Consider the following 20,923-nt stretch of genomic DNA (forward strand, 5'->3'; position numbering starts at 1 on the left):
TGTCAGTAAACTCACTCACCATACTTAACCATTACTACAGTCTACATTATAGACTGTCAGTACACTCACCATACTTAATAACCATTAATACAGTCTACATTATAGACTGTCAGTACACTCACCATACTTAATAACCAGGCTACAGTTTACATTATAGACTGTCATTACACTCACCATACTTAATAACCAGGCTACAGTCTACATTATAGACTCTCAGTACACTCACCATACTTAATAACCATTACTACAGTCTACATTATAAACTGTCAGTACACTCACTCAGCTTAATAACCATTACTACAGTCTACATTATAGACTGTCAGTACACTCACCATACTTAATAACCAGGCTACAGTCTACATTATAGACTGTCAGTACACTCACAATACTTAATAACCATTACTACAGTCTACATTATAGACTGTCAGTACACTCACCATACTTAATAACCAGGCTACAGTCTACATTATAGACTGTCAGTACACTCACAATACTTAATAACCATTACTACAGTCTACATTATAGACTGTCAGCACACTCACCATACTTAATAACCATTACAACAGTCTACATTATAGACTGTCAGTGCACTCACCATACTTAATAACCATTACTACAGTCTACATTATAGACTGTCAGTACACTCACCATACTTAATAACCATTACTACAGTCTACATTATAGACTTTCAGTACACTCACCCAGCTTAATAACCAGGTTACAGTCTACATTATAGACTGCTAGTACACTCACTCAGCTTAATAACCATTACTACAGTCTACATTATAGACTGCCAGTACACTCACCATACTTAATAACCATTACTACAGTCTACATTAAAGACTATCAGTACACTCACCATACTTAATAACCATTACTACAGTCTACATTATAGACTGTCAGTACACTCACCCAGAATTAATAACCATTACTACAGTCTACATTATAGACTGTCAGTACACTCACCATACTTAATAACCAGGCTACAGTCTACATTATAGACTGTCAGTACACTCACCATACTTAATAACCAGGCTACAGTCTACATTATAGACTGTCAGTACACTCACCATACTTAATAACCAGGCTACAGTTTACATTATAGACTGTCATTTCACTCACCATACTTAATAACCAGGCTACAGTCTACATTATAGACTCTCAGTACACTCACCATACTTAATAACCATTACTACAGTCTACATTATAAACTGTCAGTACACTCACTCAGCTTAATAACCATTACTACAGTCTACATTATAGACTGTCAGTACACTCACCATACTTAATAACCAGGCTACAGTCTACATTATAGACTGTCAGTACACTCACAATACTTAATAACCATTACTACAGTCTACATTATAGACTGTCAGTACACTCACCATACTTAATAACCAGGCTACAGACTACATTATAGACTGTCAGTACACTCACCATACTTAATAACCATTACTACAGTCTACATTATAGACTGTCAGTACACTCACCATACTTAACCATTACTACAGTCTACATTATAGACTGTCAGTACACTCACCATACTTAATAACCAGGCTACAGTCTACATTATAGACTGTCAGCACACTCACCATACTTAATAACCATTACAACAGTCTACATTATAGACTGTCAGTGCACTCACCATACTTAATAACCATTACTACAGTCTACATTATAGACTGTCAGTACACTCACCATACTTAATAACCATTACTACAGTCTACATTATAGACTTTCAGTACACTCACCCAGCTTAATAACCAGGTTACAGTCTACATTATAGACTGCTAGTACACTCACTCAGCTTAATAACCATTACTACAGTCTACATTATAGACTGCCAGTACACTCACCATACTTAATAACCATTACTACAGTCTACATTAAAGACTATCAGTACACTCACCATACTTAATAACCATTACTACAGTCTACATTATAGACTGTCAGTACACTCACCCAGAATTAATAACCATTACTACAGTCTACATTATAGACTGTCAGTACACTCACCATACTTAATAACCAGGCTACAGTCTACATTATAGACTCTCAGTACACTTACCATACTTAATAACCATTACTACAGTCTACATTAAAGACTATCAGTACACTCACTCAGCTTAATAACCATTACTACAGTCTACATTATAGACTGTCAGTACACTCACCATACTTAATAACCATTACTACAGTCTACATTATAGACTTTCAGTACACTCACCCAGCTTAATAACCAGGCTACAGTCTACATTATAGACTGCTAGTACACTCACTCAGCTTAATAACCATTACTACAGTCTACATTATAGACTGCCAGTACACTCACAATACTTAATAACCATTACTACAGTCTACATTATAGAGTGTCAGTACACTCACCCAGAATTAATAACCATTACTACAGTCTACATTATAGACTCTCAGTACACTCACCATACTTAATAACCAGGCTACAGTCTACATTATAGACTGTCAGTACACTCACCATACTTAATAACCATTACTACAGTCTACATTATAGACTTTCTGTACACTCACCCAGCCTAATAACCAGGCTACAGTCTACATTATAGACTGCTAGTACACTCACTCAGCTTAATAACCATTACTACAGTCTACATTATAGACTGCCAGTACACTCACTATACTTAATAACCATTACTACAGTCTACATTAAAGACTATCAGTACACTCACCATACTTAATAACCATTACTACAGTCTACATTATAGACTGTCAGTACACTCACCCAGAATTAATAACCATTACTACAGTCTACATTATAGACTCTCAGTACACTCACCATGCTTAATAACCAGGCTACAGTTTACATTATAGACTGTCATTACACTCACCATACTTAATAACCAGGCTACAGTCTACATTATAGACTCTCAGTACACTCACCATACTTAATAACCATTACTACAGTCTACATTATAAACTGTCAGTACACTCACTCAGCTTAATAACCATTACTACAGTCTACATTATAGACTGTCAGTACACTCACCATACTTAATAACCATTACTACAGTCTACATTATAGACTGTCAGTACACTCACCCAGAATTAATAACCATTACTACAGTCTACATTATAGACTCTCAGTACACTCACCATGCTTAATAACCAGGCTACAGTTTACATTATAGACTGTCATTACACTCACCATACTTAATAACCAGGCTACAGTCTACATTATAGACTCTCAGTACACTCACCATACTTAATAACCATTACTACAGTCTACATTATAAACTGTCAGTACACTCACTCAGCTTAATAACCATTACTACAGTCTACATTATAGACTGTCAGTACACTCACCATACTTAATAACCAGGCTACAGTCTACATTATAGACTGTCAGTACACTCACAATACTTAATAACCATTACTACAGTCTACATTATAGACTGTCAGTACCCTCACCATACTTAATAACCAGGCTACAGACTACATTATAGACTGTCAGTACACTCACCATACTTAATAACCATTACTACAGTCTACATTATAGACTGTCAGTACACTCACCATACTTAATAACCAGGCTACAGTCTACATTATAGACTGTCAGTACACTCACAATACTTAATAACCATTACTACAGTCTACATTATAGACTGTCAGTACCCTCACCATACTTAATAACCAGGCTACAGACTACATTATAGACTGTCAGTACACTCACCATACTTAATAACCAGGCTACAGTCTACATTATAGACTGTCAGCACACTTACCATACTTAATAACCATTACAACAGTCTACATTATAGACTGTCAGTACACTCACCATACTTAATAACCATTACTACAGTCTACATTATAGACTGTCAGTACACTCACCATACTTAATAACCATTACTACAGTCTACATTATAGACTTTCAGTACACTCACCCAGCTTAATAACCAGGCTACAGTCTACATTATAGACTGCTAGTACACTCACTCAGCTTAATAACCATTACTACAGTCTACATTATAGACTGCCAGTACACTCACCATACTTAATAACCATTACTACAGTCTACATTAAAGACTATCAGTACACTCACCATACTTAATAACCATTACTACAGTCTACATTATAGACTGTCAGTACACTCACCCAGAATTAATAACCATTACTACAGTCTACATTATAGACTGTCAGTACACTCACCATACTTAATAACCAGGCTACAGTCTACATTATAGACTCTCAGTACACTTACCATACTTAATAACCATTACTACAGTCTACATTAAAGACTATCAGTACACTCACTCAGCTTAATAACCATTACTACAGTCTACATTATAGACTGTCAGTACACTCACCATACTTAATAACCATTACTACAGTCTACATTATAGACTTTCAGTACACTCACCCAGCTTAATAACCAGGCTACAGTCTACATTATAGACTGCTAGTACACTCACTCAGCTTAATAACCATTACTACAGTCTACATTATAGACTGCCAGTACACTCACAATACTTAATAACCATTACTACAGTCTACATTATAGACTGTCAGTACACTCACCCAGAATTAATAACCATTACTACAGTCTACATTATAGACTCTCAGTACACTCACCATACTTAATAACCAGGCTACAGTCTACATTATAGACTGTCAGTACACTCACCATACTTAATAACCATTACTACAGTCTACATTATAGACTTTCTGTACACTCACCCAGCCTAATAACCAGGCTACAGTCTACATTATAGACTGCTAGTACACTCACTCAGCTTAATAACCATTACTACAGTCTACATTATAGACTGCCAGTACACTCACCATACTTAATAACCATTACTACAGTCTACATTAAAGACTATCAGTACACTCACCATACTTAATAACCATTACTACAGTCTACATTATAGACTGTCAGTACACTCACCCAGAATTAATAACCATTACTACAGTCTACATTATAGACTCTCAGTACACTCACCATGCTTAATAACCAGGCTACAGTTTACATTATAGACTGTCATTACACTCACCATACTTAATAACCAGGCTACAGTCTACATTATAGACTCTCAGTACACTCACCATACTTAATAACCATTACTACAGTCTACATTATAAACTGTCAGTACACTCACTCAGCTTAATAACCATTACTACAGTCTACATTATAGACTGTCAGCACACTCACCATACTTAATAACCATTACAACAGTCTACATTATAGACTGTCAGTGCACTCACCATACTTAATAACCATTACTACAGTCTACATTATAGACTGTCAGTACACTCACCATACTTAATAACCATTACTACAGTCTACATTATAGACTTTCAGTACACTCACCCAGCTTAATAACCAGGTTACAGTCTACATTATAGACTGCTAGTACACTCACTCAGCTTAATAACCATTACTACAGTCTACATTATAGACTGCCAGTACACTCACCATACTTAATAACCATTACTACAGTCTACATTAAAGACTATCAGTACACTCACCATACTTAATAACCATTACTACAGTCTACATTATAGACTGTCAGTACACTCACCCAGAATTAATAACCATTACTACAGTCTACATTATAGACTGTCAGTACACTCACAATACTTAATAACCATTACTACAGTCTACATTATAGACTGTCAGTACACTCACCATACTTAATAACCAGGCTACAGACTACATTATAGACTGTCAGTACACTCACCATACTTAATAACCATTACTACAGTCTACATTATAGACTGTCAGTACACTCACCATACTTAACCATTACTACAGTCTACATTATAGACTGTCAGTACACTCACCATACTTAATAACCAGGCTACAGTCTACATTATAGACTGTCAGCACACTCACCATACTTAATAACCATTACAACAGTCTACATTATAGACTGTCAGTGCACTCACCATACTTAATAACCATTACTACAGTCTACATTATAGACTGTCAGTACACTCACCATACTTAATAACCATTACTACAGTCTACATTATAGACTTTCAGTACACTCACCCAGCTTAATAACCAGGTTACAGTCTACATTATAGACTGCTAGTACACTCACTCAGCTTAATAACCATTACTACAGTCTACATTATAGACTGCCAGTACACTCACCATACTAAATAACCATTACTACAGTCTACATTAAAGACTATCAGTACACTCACCATACTTAATAACCATTACTACAGTCTACATTATAGACTGTCAGTACACTCACCCAGAATTAATAACCATTACTACAGTCTACATTATAGACTGTCAGTACACTCACCATACTTAATAACCAGGCTACAGTCTACATTATAGACTCTCAGTACACTTACCATACTTAATAACCATTACTACAGTCTACATTAAAGACTATCAGTACACTCACTCAGCTTAATAACCATTACTACAGTCTACATTATAGACTGTCAGTACACTCACCATACTTAATAACCATTACTACAGTCTACATTATAGACTTTCAGTACACTCACCCAGCTTAATAACCAGGCTACAGTCTACATTATAGACTGCTAGTACACTCACTCAGCTTAATAACCATTACTACAGTCTACATTATAGACTGCCAGTACACTCACAATACTTAATAACCATTACTACAGTCTACATTATAGAGTGTCAGTACACTCACCCAGAATTAATAACCATTACTACAGTCTACATTATAGACTCTCAGTACACTCACCATACTTAATAACCAGGCTACAGTCTACATTATAGACTGTCAGTACACTCACCATACTTAATAACCATTACTACAGTCTACATTATAGACTTTCTGTACACTCACCCAGCCTAATAACCAGGCTACAGTCTACATTATAGACTGCTAGTACACTCACTCAGCTTAATAACCATTACTACAGTCTACATTATAGACTGCCAGTACACTCACTATACTTAATAACCATTACTACAGTCTACATTAAAGACTATCAGTACACTCACCATACTTAATAACCATTACTACAGTCTACATTATAGACTGTCAGTACACTCACCCAGAATTAATAACCATTACTACAGTCTACATTATAGACTCTCAGTACACTCACCATGCTTAATAACCAGGCTACAGTTTACATTATAGACTGTCATTACACTCACCATACTTAATAACCAGGCTACAGTCTACATTATAGACTCTCAGTACACTCACCATACTTAATAACCATTACTACAGTCTACATTATAAACTGTCAGTACACTCACTCAGCTTAATAACCATTACTACAGTCTACATTATAGACTGTCAGTACACTCACCATACTTAATAACCATTACTACAGTCTACATTATAGACTGTCAGTACACTCACCCAGAATTAATAACCATTACTACAGTCTACATTATAGACTCTCAGTACACTCACCATGCTTAATAACCAGGCTACAGTTTACATTATAGACTGTCATTACACTCACCATACTTAATAACCAGGCTACAGTCTACATTATAGACTCTCAGTACACTCACCATACTTAATAACCATTACTACAGTCTACATTATAAACTGTCAGTACACTCACTCAGCTTAATAACCATTACTACAGTCTACATTATAGACTGTCAGTACACTCACCATACTTAATAACCAGGCTACAGTCTACATTATAGACTGTCAGTACACTCACCATACTTAATAACCATTACTACAGTCTACATTATAGACTTTCAGTACACTCACCCAGCTTAATAACCAGGCTACAGTCTACATTATAGACTGCTAGTACACTCACTCAGCTTAATAACCATTACTACAGTCTACATTATAGACTGCCAGTACACTCACCATACTTAATAACCATTACTACAGTCTACATTAAAGACTATCAGTACACTCACCATACTTAATAACCATTACTACAGTCTACATTATAGACTGTCAGTACACTCACCCAGAATTAATAACCATGACTACAGTCTACATTATAGACTGTCAGTACACTCACCATACTTAATAACCAGGCTACAGTCTACATTATAGACTCTCAATACACTTACCATACTTAATAACCATTACTACAGTCTACATTATAGACTCTCAGTACACTCACCATACTTAATAACCAGGCTACAGTTTACATTATAGACTGTCAGTACACTCACCATACTTAATAACCAGGCTACAGTCTACATTATAGACTCTCAGTACACTCACCATACTTAATAACCATTACTACAGTCTACATTATAAACTGTCAGTACACTCACTCAGCTTAATAACCATTACTACAGTCTACATTATAGACTGTCAGTACACTCACCATACTTAATAACCAGGCTACAGTCTACATTATAGACTGTCAGTACACTCACAATACTTAATAACCATTACTACAGTCTACATTATAGACTGTCAGTACACTCACCATACTTAATAACCAGGCTACAGACTACATTATAGACTGTCAGTACACTCACCATACTTAATAACCATTACTACAGTCTACATTATAGACTGTCAGTACACTCACCCAGAATTAATAACCATTACTACAGTCTACATTATAGACTGTCAGTACACTCACCATACTTAATAACCAGGCTACAGTCTACATTATAGACTCTCAGTACACTTACCATACTTAATAACCATTACTACAGTCTACATTAAAGACTATCAGTACACTCACTCAGCTTAATAACCATTACTACAGTCTACATTATAGACTGTCAGTACACTCACCATACTTAATAACCATTACTACAGTCTACATTATAGACTTTCAGTACACTCACCCAGCTTAATAACCAGGCTACAGTCTACATTATAGACTGCTAGTACACTCACTCAGCTTAATAACCATTACTACAGTCTACATTATAGACTGCCAGTACACTCACCATACTTAATAACCATTACTACAGTCTACATTAAAGACTATCAGTACACTCACCATACTTAATAACCATTACTACAGTCTACATTATAGACTGTCAGTACACTCACCCAGAATTAATAACCATGACTACAGTCTACATTATAGACTGTCAGTACACTCACCATACTTAATAACCAGGCTACAGTCTACATTATAGACTCTCAATACACTTACCATACTTAATAACCATTACTACAGTCTACATTATAGACTCTCAGTACACTCACCATACTTAATAACCAGGCTACAGTTTACATTATAGACTGTCAGTACACTCACCATACTTAATAACCAGGCTACAGTCTACATTATAGACTCTCAGTACACTCACCATACTTAATAACCATTACTACAGTCTACATTATAAACTGTCAGTACACTCACTCAGCTTAATAACCATTACTACAGTCTACATTATAGACTGTCAGTACACTCACCATACTTAATAACCATTACTACAGTCTACATTATAGACTGTCAGTACACTCACCCAGAATTAATAACCATTACTACAGTCTACATTATAGACTGTCAGTACACTCACCATACTTAATAACCAGGCTACAGTCTACATTATAGACTCTCAGTACACTCACCATACTTAATAACCATTACTACAGTCTACATTATAGACTATCAGTACACTCACTCAGCTTAATAACCATTACTACAGTCTACATTATAGACTGCCAGTACACTCACAATACTTAATAACCATTACTACAGTCTACATTATAAACTGTCAGTACACTCACTCAGCTTAATAACCATTACTACAGTCTACATTATAGACTGTCAGTACACTCACCATACTTAATAACCATTACTACAGTCTACATTATAGACTGTCAGTACACTCACCCAGAATTAATAACCATTACTACAGTCTACATTATAGACTCTCAGTACACTCACCATGCTTAATAACCAGGCTACAGTTTACATTATAGACTGTCATTACACTCACCATACTTAATAACCAGGCTACAGTCTACATTATAGACTCTCAGTACACTCACCATACTTAATAACCATTACTACAGTCTACATTATAAACTGTCAGTACACTCACTCAGCTTAATAACCATTACTACAGTCTACATTATAGACTGTCAGTACACTCACCATACTTAATAACCATTACTACAGTCTACATTATAGACTGTCAGTACCCTCACCATACTTAATAACCAGGCTACAGACTACATTATAGACTGTCAGTACACTCACCATACTTAATAACCATTACTACAGTCTACATTATAGACTGTCAGTACACTCACCATACTTAACCATTACTACAGTCTACATTATAGACTGTCAGTACACTCACCATACTTAATAACCAGGCTACAGTCTACATTATAGACTGTCAGTACCCTCACCATACTTAATAACCAGGCTACAGACTACATTATAGACTGTCAGTACACTCACCATACTTAATAACCATTACTACAGTCTACATTATAGACTGTCAGTACACTCACCATACTTAATAACCATTACTACAGTCTACATTATAGACTGTCAGTACCCTCACCATACTTAATAACCAGGCTACAGACTACATTATAGACTGTCAGTACACTCACCATACTTAATAACCATTACTACAGTCTACATTATAGACTGTCAGTACACTCACCATACTTAACCATTACTACAGTCTACATTATAGACTGTCAGTACACTCACCATACTTAATAACCAGGCTACAGTCTACATTATAGACTGTCAGCACACTCACCATACTTAATAACCATTACAACAGTCTACATTATAGACTGTCAGTACACTCACCATACTTAATAACCATTACTACAGTCTACATTATAGACTGTCAGTACACTCACCATACTTAATAACCATTACTACAGTCTACTTTATAGACTTTCAGTACACTCACCCAGCTTAATAACCAGGCTACAGTCTACATTATAGACTGCTAGTACACTCACTCAGCTTAATAACCATTACTACAGTCTACATTATAGACTGCCAGTACACTCACCATACTTAATAACCATTACTACAGTCTACATTAAAGACTATCAGTACACTCACCATACTTAATAACCATTACTACAGTCTACATTATAGACTGTCAGTACACTCACCCAGAATTAATAACCATTACTACAGTCTACATTATAGACTGTCAGTACACTCACAATACTTAATAACCATTACTACAGTCTACATTATAGACTGTCAGTACACTCACCCAGAATTAATAACCATTACTACAGTCTACATTATAGACTCTCAGTACACTCACCATACTTAATAACCAGGCTACAGTCTACATTATAGACTGTCAGTACACTCACCATACTTAATAACCATTACTACAGTCTACATTATAGACTTTCTGTACACTCACCCAGCCTAATAACCAGGCTACAGTCTACATTATAGACTGCTAGTACACTCACTCAGCTTAATAACCATTACTACAGTCTACATTATAGACTGCCAGTACACTCACCATACTTAATAACCATTACTACAGTCTACATTAAAGACTATCAGTACACTCACCATACTTAATAACCATTACTACAGTCTACATTATAGACTGTCAGTACACTCACCCAGAATTAATAACCATTACTACAGTCTACATTATAGACTCTCAGTACACTCACCATGCTTAATAACCAGGCTACAGTTTACATTATAGACTGTCATTACACTCACCATACTTAATAACCAGGCTACAGTCTACATTATAGACTCTCAGTACACTCACCATACTTAATAACCATTACTACAGTCTACATTATAAACTGTCAGTACACTCACTCAGCTTAATAACCATTACTACAGTCTACATTATAGACTGTCAGTACACTCACCATACTTAATAACCAGGCTACAGTCTACATTATAGACTGTCAGTACACTCACAATACTTAATAACCATTACTACAGTCTACATTATAGACTGTCAGTACCCTCACCATACTTAATAACCAGGCTACAGACTACATTATAGACTGTCAGTACACTCACCATACTTAATAACCATTACTACAGTCTACATTATAGACTGTCAGTACCCTCACCATACTTAATAACCAGGCTACAGACTACATTATAGACTGTCAGTACACTCACCATACTTAATAACCATTACTACAGTCTACATTATAGACTGTCAGTACACTCACCATACTTAACCATTACTACAGTCTACATTATAGACTGTCAGTACACTCACCATACTTAATAACCAGGCTACAGTCTACATTATAGACTGTCAGCACACTCACCATACTTAATAACCATTACAACAGTCTACATTATAGACTGTCAGTACACTCACCATACTTAATAACCATTACTACAGTCTACATTATAGACTGTCAGTACACTCACCATACTTAATAACCATTACTACAGTCTACATTATAGACTTTCAGTACACTCACCCAGCTTAATAACCAGGCTACAGTCTACATTATAGACTGCTAGTACACTCACTCAGCTTAATAACCATTACTACAGTCTACATTATAGACTGCCAGTACACTCACCATACTTAATAACCATTACTACAGTCTACATTAAAGACTATCAGTACACTCACCATACTTAATAACCATTACTACAGTCTACATTATAGACTGTCAGTACACTCACCCAGAATTAATAACCATTACTACAGTCTACATTATAGACTGTCAGTACACTCACCATACTTAATAACCAGGCTACAGTCTACATTATAGACTCTCAGTACACTTACCATACTTAATAACCATTACTACAGTCTACATTAAAGACTATCAGTACACTCACTCAGCTTAATAACCATTACTACAGTCTACATTATAGACTGTCAGTACACTCACAATACTTAATAACCATTACTACAGTCTACATTATAGACTGTCAGTACACTCACCCAGAATTAATAACCATTACTACAGTCTACATTATAGACTCTCAGTACACTCACCATACTTAATAACCAGGCTACAGTCTACATTATAGACTGTCAGTACACTCACCATACTTAATAACCATTACTACAGTCTACATTATAGACTTTCTGTACACTCACCCAGCCTAATAACCAGGCTACAGTCTACATTATAGACTGCTAGTACACTCACTCAGCTTAATAACCATTACTACAGTCTACATTATAGACTGCCAGTACACTCACCATACTTAATAACCATTACTACAGTCTACATTAAAGACTATCAGTACACTCACCATACTTAATAACCATTACTACAGTCTACATTATAGACTGTCAGTACACTCACCCAGAATTAATAACCATTACTACAGTCTACATTATAGACTCTCAGTACACTCACCATGCTTAATAACCAGGCTACAGTTTACATTATAGACTGTCATTACACTCACCATACTTAATAACCAGGCTACAGTCTACATTATAGACTCTCAGTACACTCACCATACTTAATAACCATTACTACAGTCTACATTATAAACTGTCAGTACACTCACTCAGCTTAATAACCATTACTACAGTCTACATTATAGACTGTCAGTACACTCACCATACTTAATAACCAGGCTACAGTCTACATTATAGACTGTCAGTACACTCACAATACTTAATAACCATTACTACAGTCTACATTATAGACTGTCAGTACCCTCACCATACTTAATAACCAGGCTACAGACTACATTATAGACTGTCAGTACACTCACCATACTTAATAACCATTACTACAGTCTACATTATAGACTGTCAGTACCCTCACCATACTTAATAACCAGGCTACAGACTACATTATAGACTGTCAGTACACTCACCATACTTAATAACCATTACAACAGTCTACATTATAGACTGTCAGTACACTCACCATACTTAATAACCATTACTACAGTCTACATTATAGACTGTCAGTACACTCACCATACTTAATAACCATTACTACAGTCTACATTATAGACTTTCAGTACACTCACCCAGCTTAATAACCAGGCTACAGTCTACATTATAGACTGCTAGTACACTCACTCAGCTTAATAACCATTACTACAGTCTACATTATAGACTGCCAGTACACTCACCATACTTAATAACCATTACTACAGTCTACATTAAAGACTATCAGTACACTCACCATACTTAATAACCATTACTACAGTCTACATTATAGACTGTCAGTACACTCACCCAGAATTAATAACCATGACTACAGTCTACATTATAGACTGTCAGTACACTCACCATACTTAATAACCAGGCTACAGTCTACATTATAGACTCTCAATACACTTACCATACTTAATAACCATTACTACAGTCTACATTATAGACTCTCAGTACACTCACCATACTTAATAACCAGGCTACAGTTTACATTATAGACTGTCAGTACACTCACCATACTTAATAACCAGGCTACAGTCTACATTATAGACTCTCAGTACACTCACCATACTTAATAACCATTACTACAGTCTACATTATAAACTGTCAGTACACTCACTCAGCTTAATAACCATTACTACAGTCTACATTATAGACTGTCAGTACACTCACCATACTTAATAACCAGGCTACAGTCTACATTATAGACTGTCAGTACACTCACAATACTTAATAACCATTACTACAGTCTACATTATAGACTGTCAGTACACTCACCATACTTAATAACCAGGCTACAGACTACATTATAGACTGTCAGTACACTCACCATACTTAATAACCATTACTACAGTCTACATTATAGACTGTCAGTACACTCACCCAGAATTAATAACCATTACTACAGTCTACATTATAGACTGTCAGTACACTCACCATACTTAATAACCAGGCTACAGTCTACATTATAGACTCTCAGTACACTTACCATACTTAATAACCATTACTACAGTCTACATTAAAGACTATCAGTACACTCACTCAGCTTAATAACCATTACTACAGTCTACATTATAGACTGTCAGTACACTCACCATACTTAATAACCATTACTACAGTCTACATTATAGACTTTCAGTACACTCACCCAGCTTAATAACCAGGCTACAGTCTACATTATAGACTGCTAGTACACTCACTCAGCTTAATAACCATTACTACAGTCTACATTATAGACTGCCAGTACACTCACAATACTTAATAACCATTACTACAGTCTACATTATAGACTGTCAGTACACTCACCCAGAATTAATAACCATTACTACAGTCTACATTATAGACTCTCAGTACACTCACCATACTTAATAACCAGGCTACAGTCTACATTATAGACTGTCAGTACACTCACCATACTTAATAACCATTACTACAGTCTACATTATAGACTTTCTGTACACTCACGCAGCCTAATAACCAGGCTACAGTCTACATTATAGACTGCTAGTACACTCACTCAGCTTAATAACCATTACTACAGTCTACATTATAGACTCTCAGTACACTCACCATGCTTAATAACCAGGCTACAGTTTACATTATAGACTGTCATTACACTCACCATACTTAATAACCAGGCTACAGTCTACATTATAGACTCTCAGTACACTCACCATACTTAATAACCATTACTACAGTCTACATTATAAACTGTCAGTACACTCACTCAGCTTAATAACCATTACTACAGTCTACATTATAGACTGTCAGTACACTCACCATACTTAATAACCATTACTACAGTCTACATTATAGACTGTCAGTACACTCACCCAGAATTAATAACCATTACTACAGTCTACATTATAGACTCTCAGTACACTCACCATGCTTAATAACCAGGCTACAGTTTACATTATAGACTGTCATTACACTCACCATACTTAATAACCAGGCTACAGTCTACATTATAGACTCTCAGTACACTCACCATACTTAATAACCATTACTACAGTCTACATTATAAACTGTCAGTACACTCACTCAGCTTAATAACCATTACTACAGTCTACATTATAGACTGTCAGTACACTCACCATACTTAATAACCAGGCTACAGTCTACATTATAGACTGTCAGTACACTCACAATACTTAATAACCATTACTACAGTCTACATTATAGACTGTCAGTACCCTCACCATACTTAATAACCAGGCTACAGACTACATTATAGACTGTCAGTACACTCACCATACTTAATAACCAGGCTACAGTCTACATTATAGACTGTCAGCACACTCACCATACTTAATAACCATTACAACAGTCTACATTATAGACTGTCAGTACACTCACCATACTTAATAACCAGGCTACAGTCTACATTATAGACTGTCAGCACACTCACCATACTTAATAACCATTACTACAGTCTACATTATAGACTTTCAGTACACTCACCCAGCTTAATAACCAGGCTACAGTCTACATTATAGACTGCTAGTACACTCACTCAGCTTAATAACCATTACTACAGTCTACATTGTAGACTGCCAGTACACTCACCATACTTAATAACCATTACTACAGTCTACATTAAAGACTATCAGTACACTCACCATACTTAATAACCATTACTACAGTCTACATTATAGACTGTCAGTACACTCACCCAGAATTAATAACCATTACTACAGTCTACATTATAGACTGCCAGTACACTCACCATACTTAATAACCATTACTACAGTCTACATTAAAGACTATCAGTACACTCACCATACTTAATAACCATTACTACAGTCTACATTATAGACTGTCAGTACACTCACCCAGAATTAATAACCATTACTACAGTCTACATTATAGACTGTCAGTACACTCACCATACTTAATAACCAGGCTACAGTCTACATTATAGACTCTCAGTACACTTACCATACTTAATAACCATTACTACAGTCTACATTAAAGACTATCAGTACACTCACTCAGCTTAATAACCATTACTACAGTCTACATTATAGACTGTCAGTACACTCACCATACTTAATAACCATTACTACAGTCTACATTATAGACTTTCAGTACACTCACCCAGCTTAATAACCAGGCTACAGTCTACATTATAGACTGCTAGTACACTCACTCAGCTTAATAACCATTACTACAGTCTACATTATAGACTGCCAGTACACTCACAATACTTAATAACCATTACTACAGTCTACATTATAGACTGTCAGTACACTCACCCAGAATTAATAACCATTACTACAGTCTACATTATAGACTCTCAGTACACTCACCATACTTAATAACCAGGCTACAGTCTACATTATAGACTGTCAGTACACTCAGTATACTTAATAACCATTACTACAGTCTACATTATAGACTTTCTGTACACTCACCCAGCCTAATAACCAGGCTACAGTCTACATTATAGACTGCTAGTACACTCACTCAGCTTAATAACCATTACTACAGTCTACATTATAGACTGCCAGTACACTCACCATACTTAATAACCATTACTACAGTCTACATTATAGACTCTCAGTACACTCACCATACTTAATAACCATTACTACAGTCTACATTATAAACTGTCAGTACACTCACTCAGCTTAATAACCATTACTACAGTCTACATTATAGACTGTCAGTACACTCACCATACTTAATAACCAGGCTACAGTCTACATTATAGACTGTCAGTACACTCACAATACTTAATAACCATTACTACAGTCTACATTATAGACTGTCAGTACCCTCACCATACTTAATAACCAGGCTACAGACTACATTATAGACTGTCAGTACACTCACCATACTTAATAACCATTACTACAGTCTACATTATAGACTGTCAGTACACTCACCATACTTAACCATTACTACAGTCTACATTATAGACTGTCAGTACACTCACCATACTTAATAACCAGGCTACAGTCTACATTATAGACTGTCAGCACACTCACCATACTTAATAACCATTACAACAGTCTACATTATAGACTGTCAGTACACTCACCATACTTAATAACCATTACTACAGTCTACATTATAGACTGTCAGTACACTCACCATACTTAATAACCATTACTACAGTCTACATTATAGACTTTCAGTACACTCACCCAGCTTAATAACCAGGCTACAGTCTACATTATAGACTGCTAGTACACTCACTCAGCTTAATAACCATTACTACAGTCTACATTATAGACTGCCAGTACACTCACCATACTTAATAACCATTACTACAGTCTACATTAAAGACTATCAGTACACTCACCATACTTAATAACCATTACTACAGTCTACATTATAGACTGTCAGTACACTCACCCAGAATTAATAACCATGACTACAGTCTACATTATAGACTGTCAGTACACTCACCATACTTAATAACCAGGCTACAGTCTACATTATAGACTCTCAATACACTTACCATACTTAATAACCATTACTACAGTCTACATTATAGACTCTCATTACACTCACCATACTTAATAACCAGGCTACAGTTTACATTATAGACTGTCAGTACACTCACCATACTTAATAACCAGGCTACAGTCTACATTATAGACTCTCAGTACACTCACCATACTTAATAACCAGGCTACAGTCTACATTATAGACTGTCAGTACACTCACAATACTTTATAACCATTACTACAGTCTACATTATAGACTGTCAGTACACTCACCATACTTAATAACCAGGCTACAGACTACATTATAGACTGTCAGTACACTCACCATACTTAATAACCATTACTACAGTCTACATTATAGACTGTCAGTACACTCTGGTTAATAACCATTACTACAGTCTACATTATAGACTGTCAGTACACTCACCATACTTAATAACCATTACTACAGTCTACATTATAGACTGTCAGTACACTCACCATACTTAATAACCATTACTACAGTCTACATTATAGACTGTCAGTACACTCACCATACTTAATAACCAGGCTACAGTCTACATTATAGACTGTTAGTACACTCACCATACTTAATAACCATTACCACAGTCTACATTATAGACTGTCAGTACACTCACCATACTTAATAACCATTACTACAGTCTACATTATAGACTGTCAGTACACTCACCATACTTAATAACCAGGCTACAGTCTACATTATAGACTGTCAGTACACTCTGGTTAATAACCATTACTACAGTCTACATTCGTGTAGGAACAACCACAAAGCACACAGATGTAGTTTTATATCACTCCCATTGTTTCCCTCCACGATGTCTCCTTTAAGCAATAAATTACTCGCGGGGTGTAAAGAAAACAGTCATCTCGACGAATACTGGCACATCTTATGCCCCTCACGAGGTAAACTATTCACAAATTAAATCGTTTGTATTTTGTCAATGACCATAGCCTCAGCACTGCCCCATAGACTCAGCACTGTCCCATAGACTCAACACTGTGCCATAGACTCAGCACTGCCCCATAGACTCAGCACTGTCCCATAGACTCAGCACTGCACCATAGACTCAACACTGCCCATAGACTCAACACTGCACCATAAACTCAGCACTGCCCCATAGACTCAGCACTGCCCATAGACTCAGCACTGTCCCATAGACTCAGCACTGCCCCATAGACTCAGCACTGCCCCATATACTCAGCACTGCCCCATAGACTCAGCACTGCCCCATAGACTCAGCACTGCCCCATAGACTCAGCACTGCACCATAGACTCAACACTGCCCCATAGACTCAGCACTGCCCATAGACTCAACACTGCCCCATAGACTCAACACTGCACCATAGACTCAGCACTGCCCCATAGACTCAGCACTGCCCATAGACTCAACACTGCCCCATAGACTCAACACTGCACCATAGACTCAACACTGCCCCATAGACTCAGCACTGCCCCATAGACTCAGCACTGCCCATAGACTCAACACTGCCCCATAGATTCAGCACCGCCCCATAGACCCAACACTGCCCATAAATTCAACAGTGCATATTTAAACTATCTGCGAATCACGGGCTGGACATTTGAGGCCACTTTTTACCTCATGTTTTCCCTCACGAGAGGCGATCTCGCACCCCTGGGGGGTCGTCATCGTCGTTAATTTCTGCTCCGAAAAAAATCAAATCCGCACCTCACGACTCTCAAAATGGCGCCTGGCCGAGGAGGAGCCTCAAAAATTTTGCGGGAAAAAAAAAATCCCGCGTCACGTGGCTAGGGAGGAACCAAATCTGATTGGCTCCAAGTCGCCGCTTGGACCAATCAGAGAGCTCCAAGCGCCTCGCCTCACAGCAGCTCCGCTCCTGCACTGACAGATCACTGCAGAAGGTCTCTCGTCTGTAGTTGAATAGTGTAATAGTGTGTGTATCTGTGTGTCTGTGTGTATGTGTATTTATCTCTGTGTGTGTATGTGTATCTGTGTGTATGTGTGTGTATCTGTGTGTATGTGAGTATGTATCTGTGTATGTCTCTGTGTGTCTCCGTGTGTGTCCGTGTGTGTACGTGTGTGTGTCTCTGTGTGTGGTGTGTGTCTCTGTGTGTGATGTGTGTGTGTGTCTCTGTGTGTGTCTCTGTGTGTGTCTCTGTGTGTGTGTCTCTGTGTGTGGTGTGTGTCTCTGTGTGTGTGTCTCTGTGTGTGTCTCTGTGTGTGATGTGTGTGTCTCCGTGTGTGATGTGTGTGTCTCTGTGTGTGTGTCTCTGGGTGTGTCTCTGTGTGTGATGTGTGTGTGTCTCTGTGTGTGATGTGTGTGTCTCTGTGTGTGTGTCTGTGTGTGTGTATGTGGGGAGCGGTAGTGTAGTGATTAGCGCTACGCCGCGCTACGATTCTCTGAACCGGTCCTGGGCCTCCCCTAGGTCGACTCAGCCTCAAATGAGTACCTGGTGTGGTGGTGTGTAGTAAACATCACCACTGGGGGAGACAAAGGCGGTCGGGCGTGGTACTGGCCACCCACCCCCTTGTGTACCACAGTGCCGGCCCTTATAGGTGCTGCTACTCTCTTACAGCACTTGCCCCTACAGATTGTTAAGGCTGTACGGGGGATCTTTGTGTGTGATGTCTGTGTGTGTCTTGTGTGTGTGTGATGTCTGTGTGTGTGTGATGTC

General features: G+C 37.1%; 1 protein-coding gene across 1 annotated transcript in view; it reads right to left on the minus strand.

The window, feature by feature from the left end:
- The window catches only part of LOC142921674 (uncharacterized), a 35,376-nt gene extending 15,399 nt beyond the window's left edge, over nucleotides 1–19,977 (minus strand). The window contains exon 1 of the mRNA XM_076062977.1: nucleotides 19,866–19,977. Coding sequence (XP_075919092.1) covers nucleotides 19,866–19,916 — 51 coding nt within the window. The 5' untranslated portion in view covers nucleotides 19,917–19,977. The remainder of the gene's footprint in view (nucleotides 1–19,865) is intronic.
- Nucleotides 19,978–20,923: the final 946 nt, after the last annotated feature.

The sequence above is a fragment of the Petromyzon marinus genome, unplaced genomic scaffold (genome assembly GCF_048934315.1).
Source record: "Petromyzon marinus isolate PM22_M1 ecotype Great Lakes invasive population unplaced genomic scaffold, UKy_Petmar_22M1.pri1.0 PM_G_Scaffold_83, whole genome shotgun sequence".
NCBI classification, from domain to species: domain Eukaryota; kingdom Metazoa; phylum Chordata; class Hyperoartia; order Petromyzontiformes; family Petromyzontidae; genus Petromyzon; species Petromyzon marinus.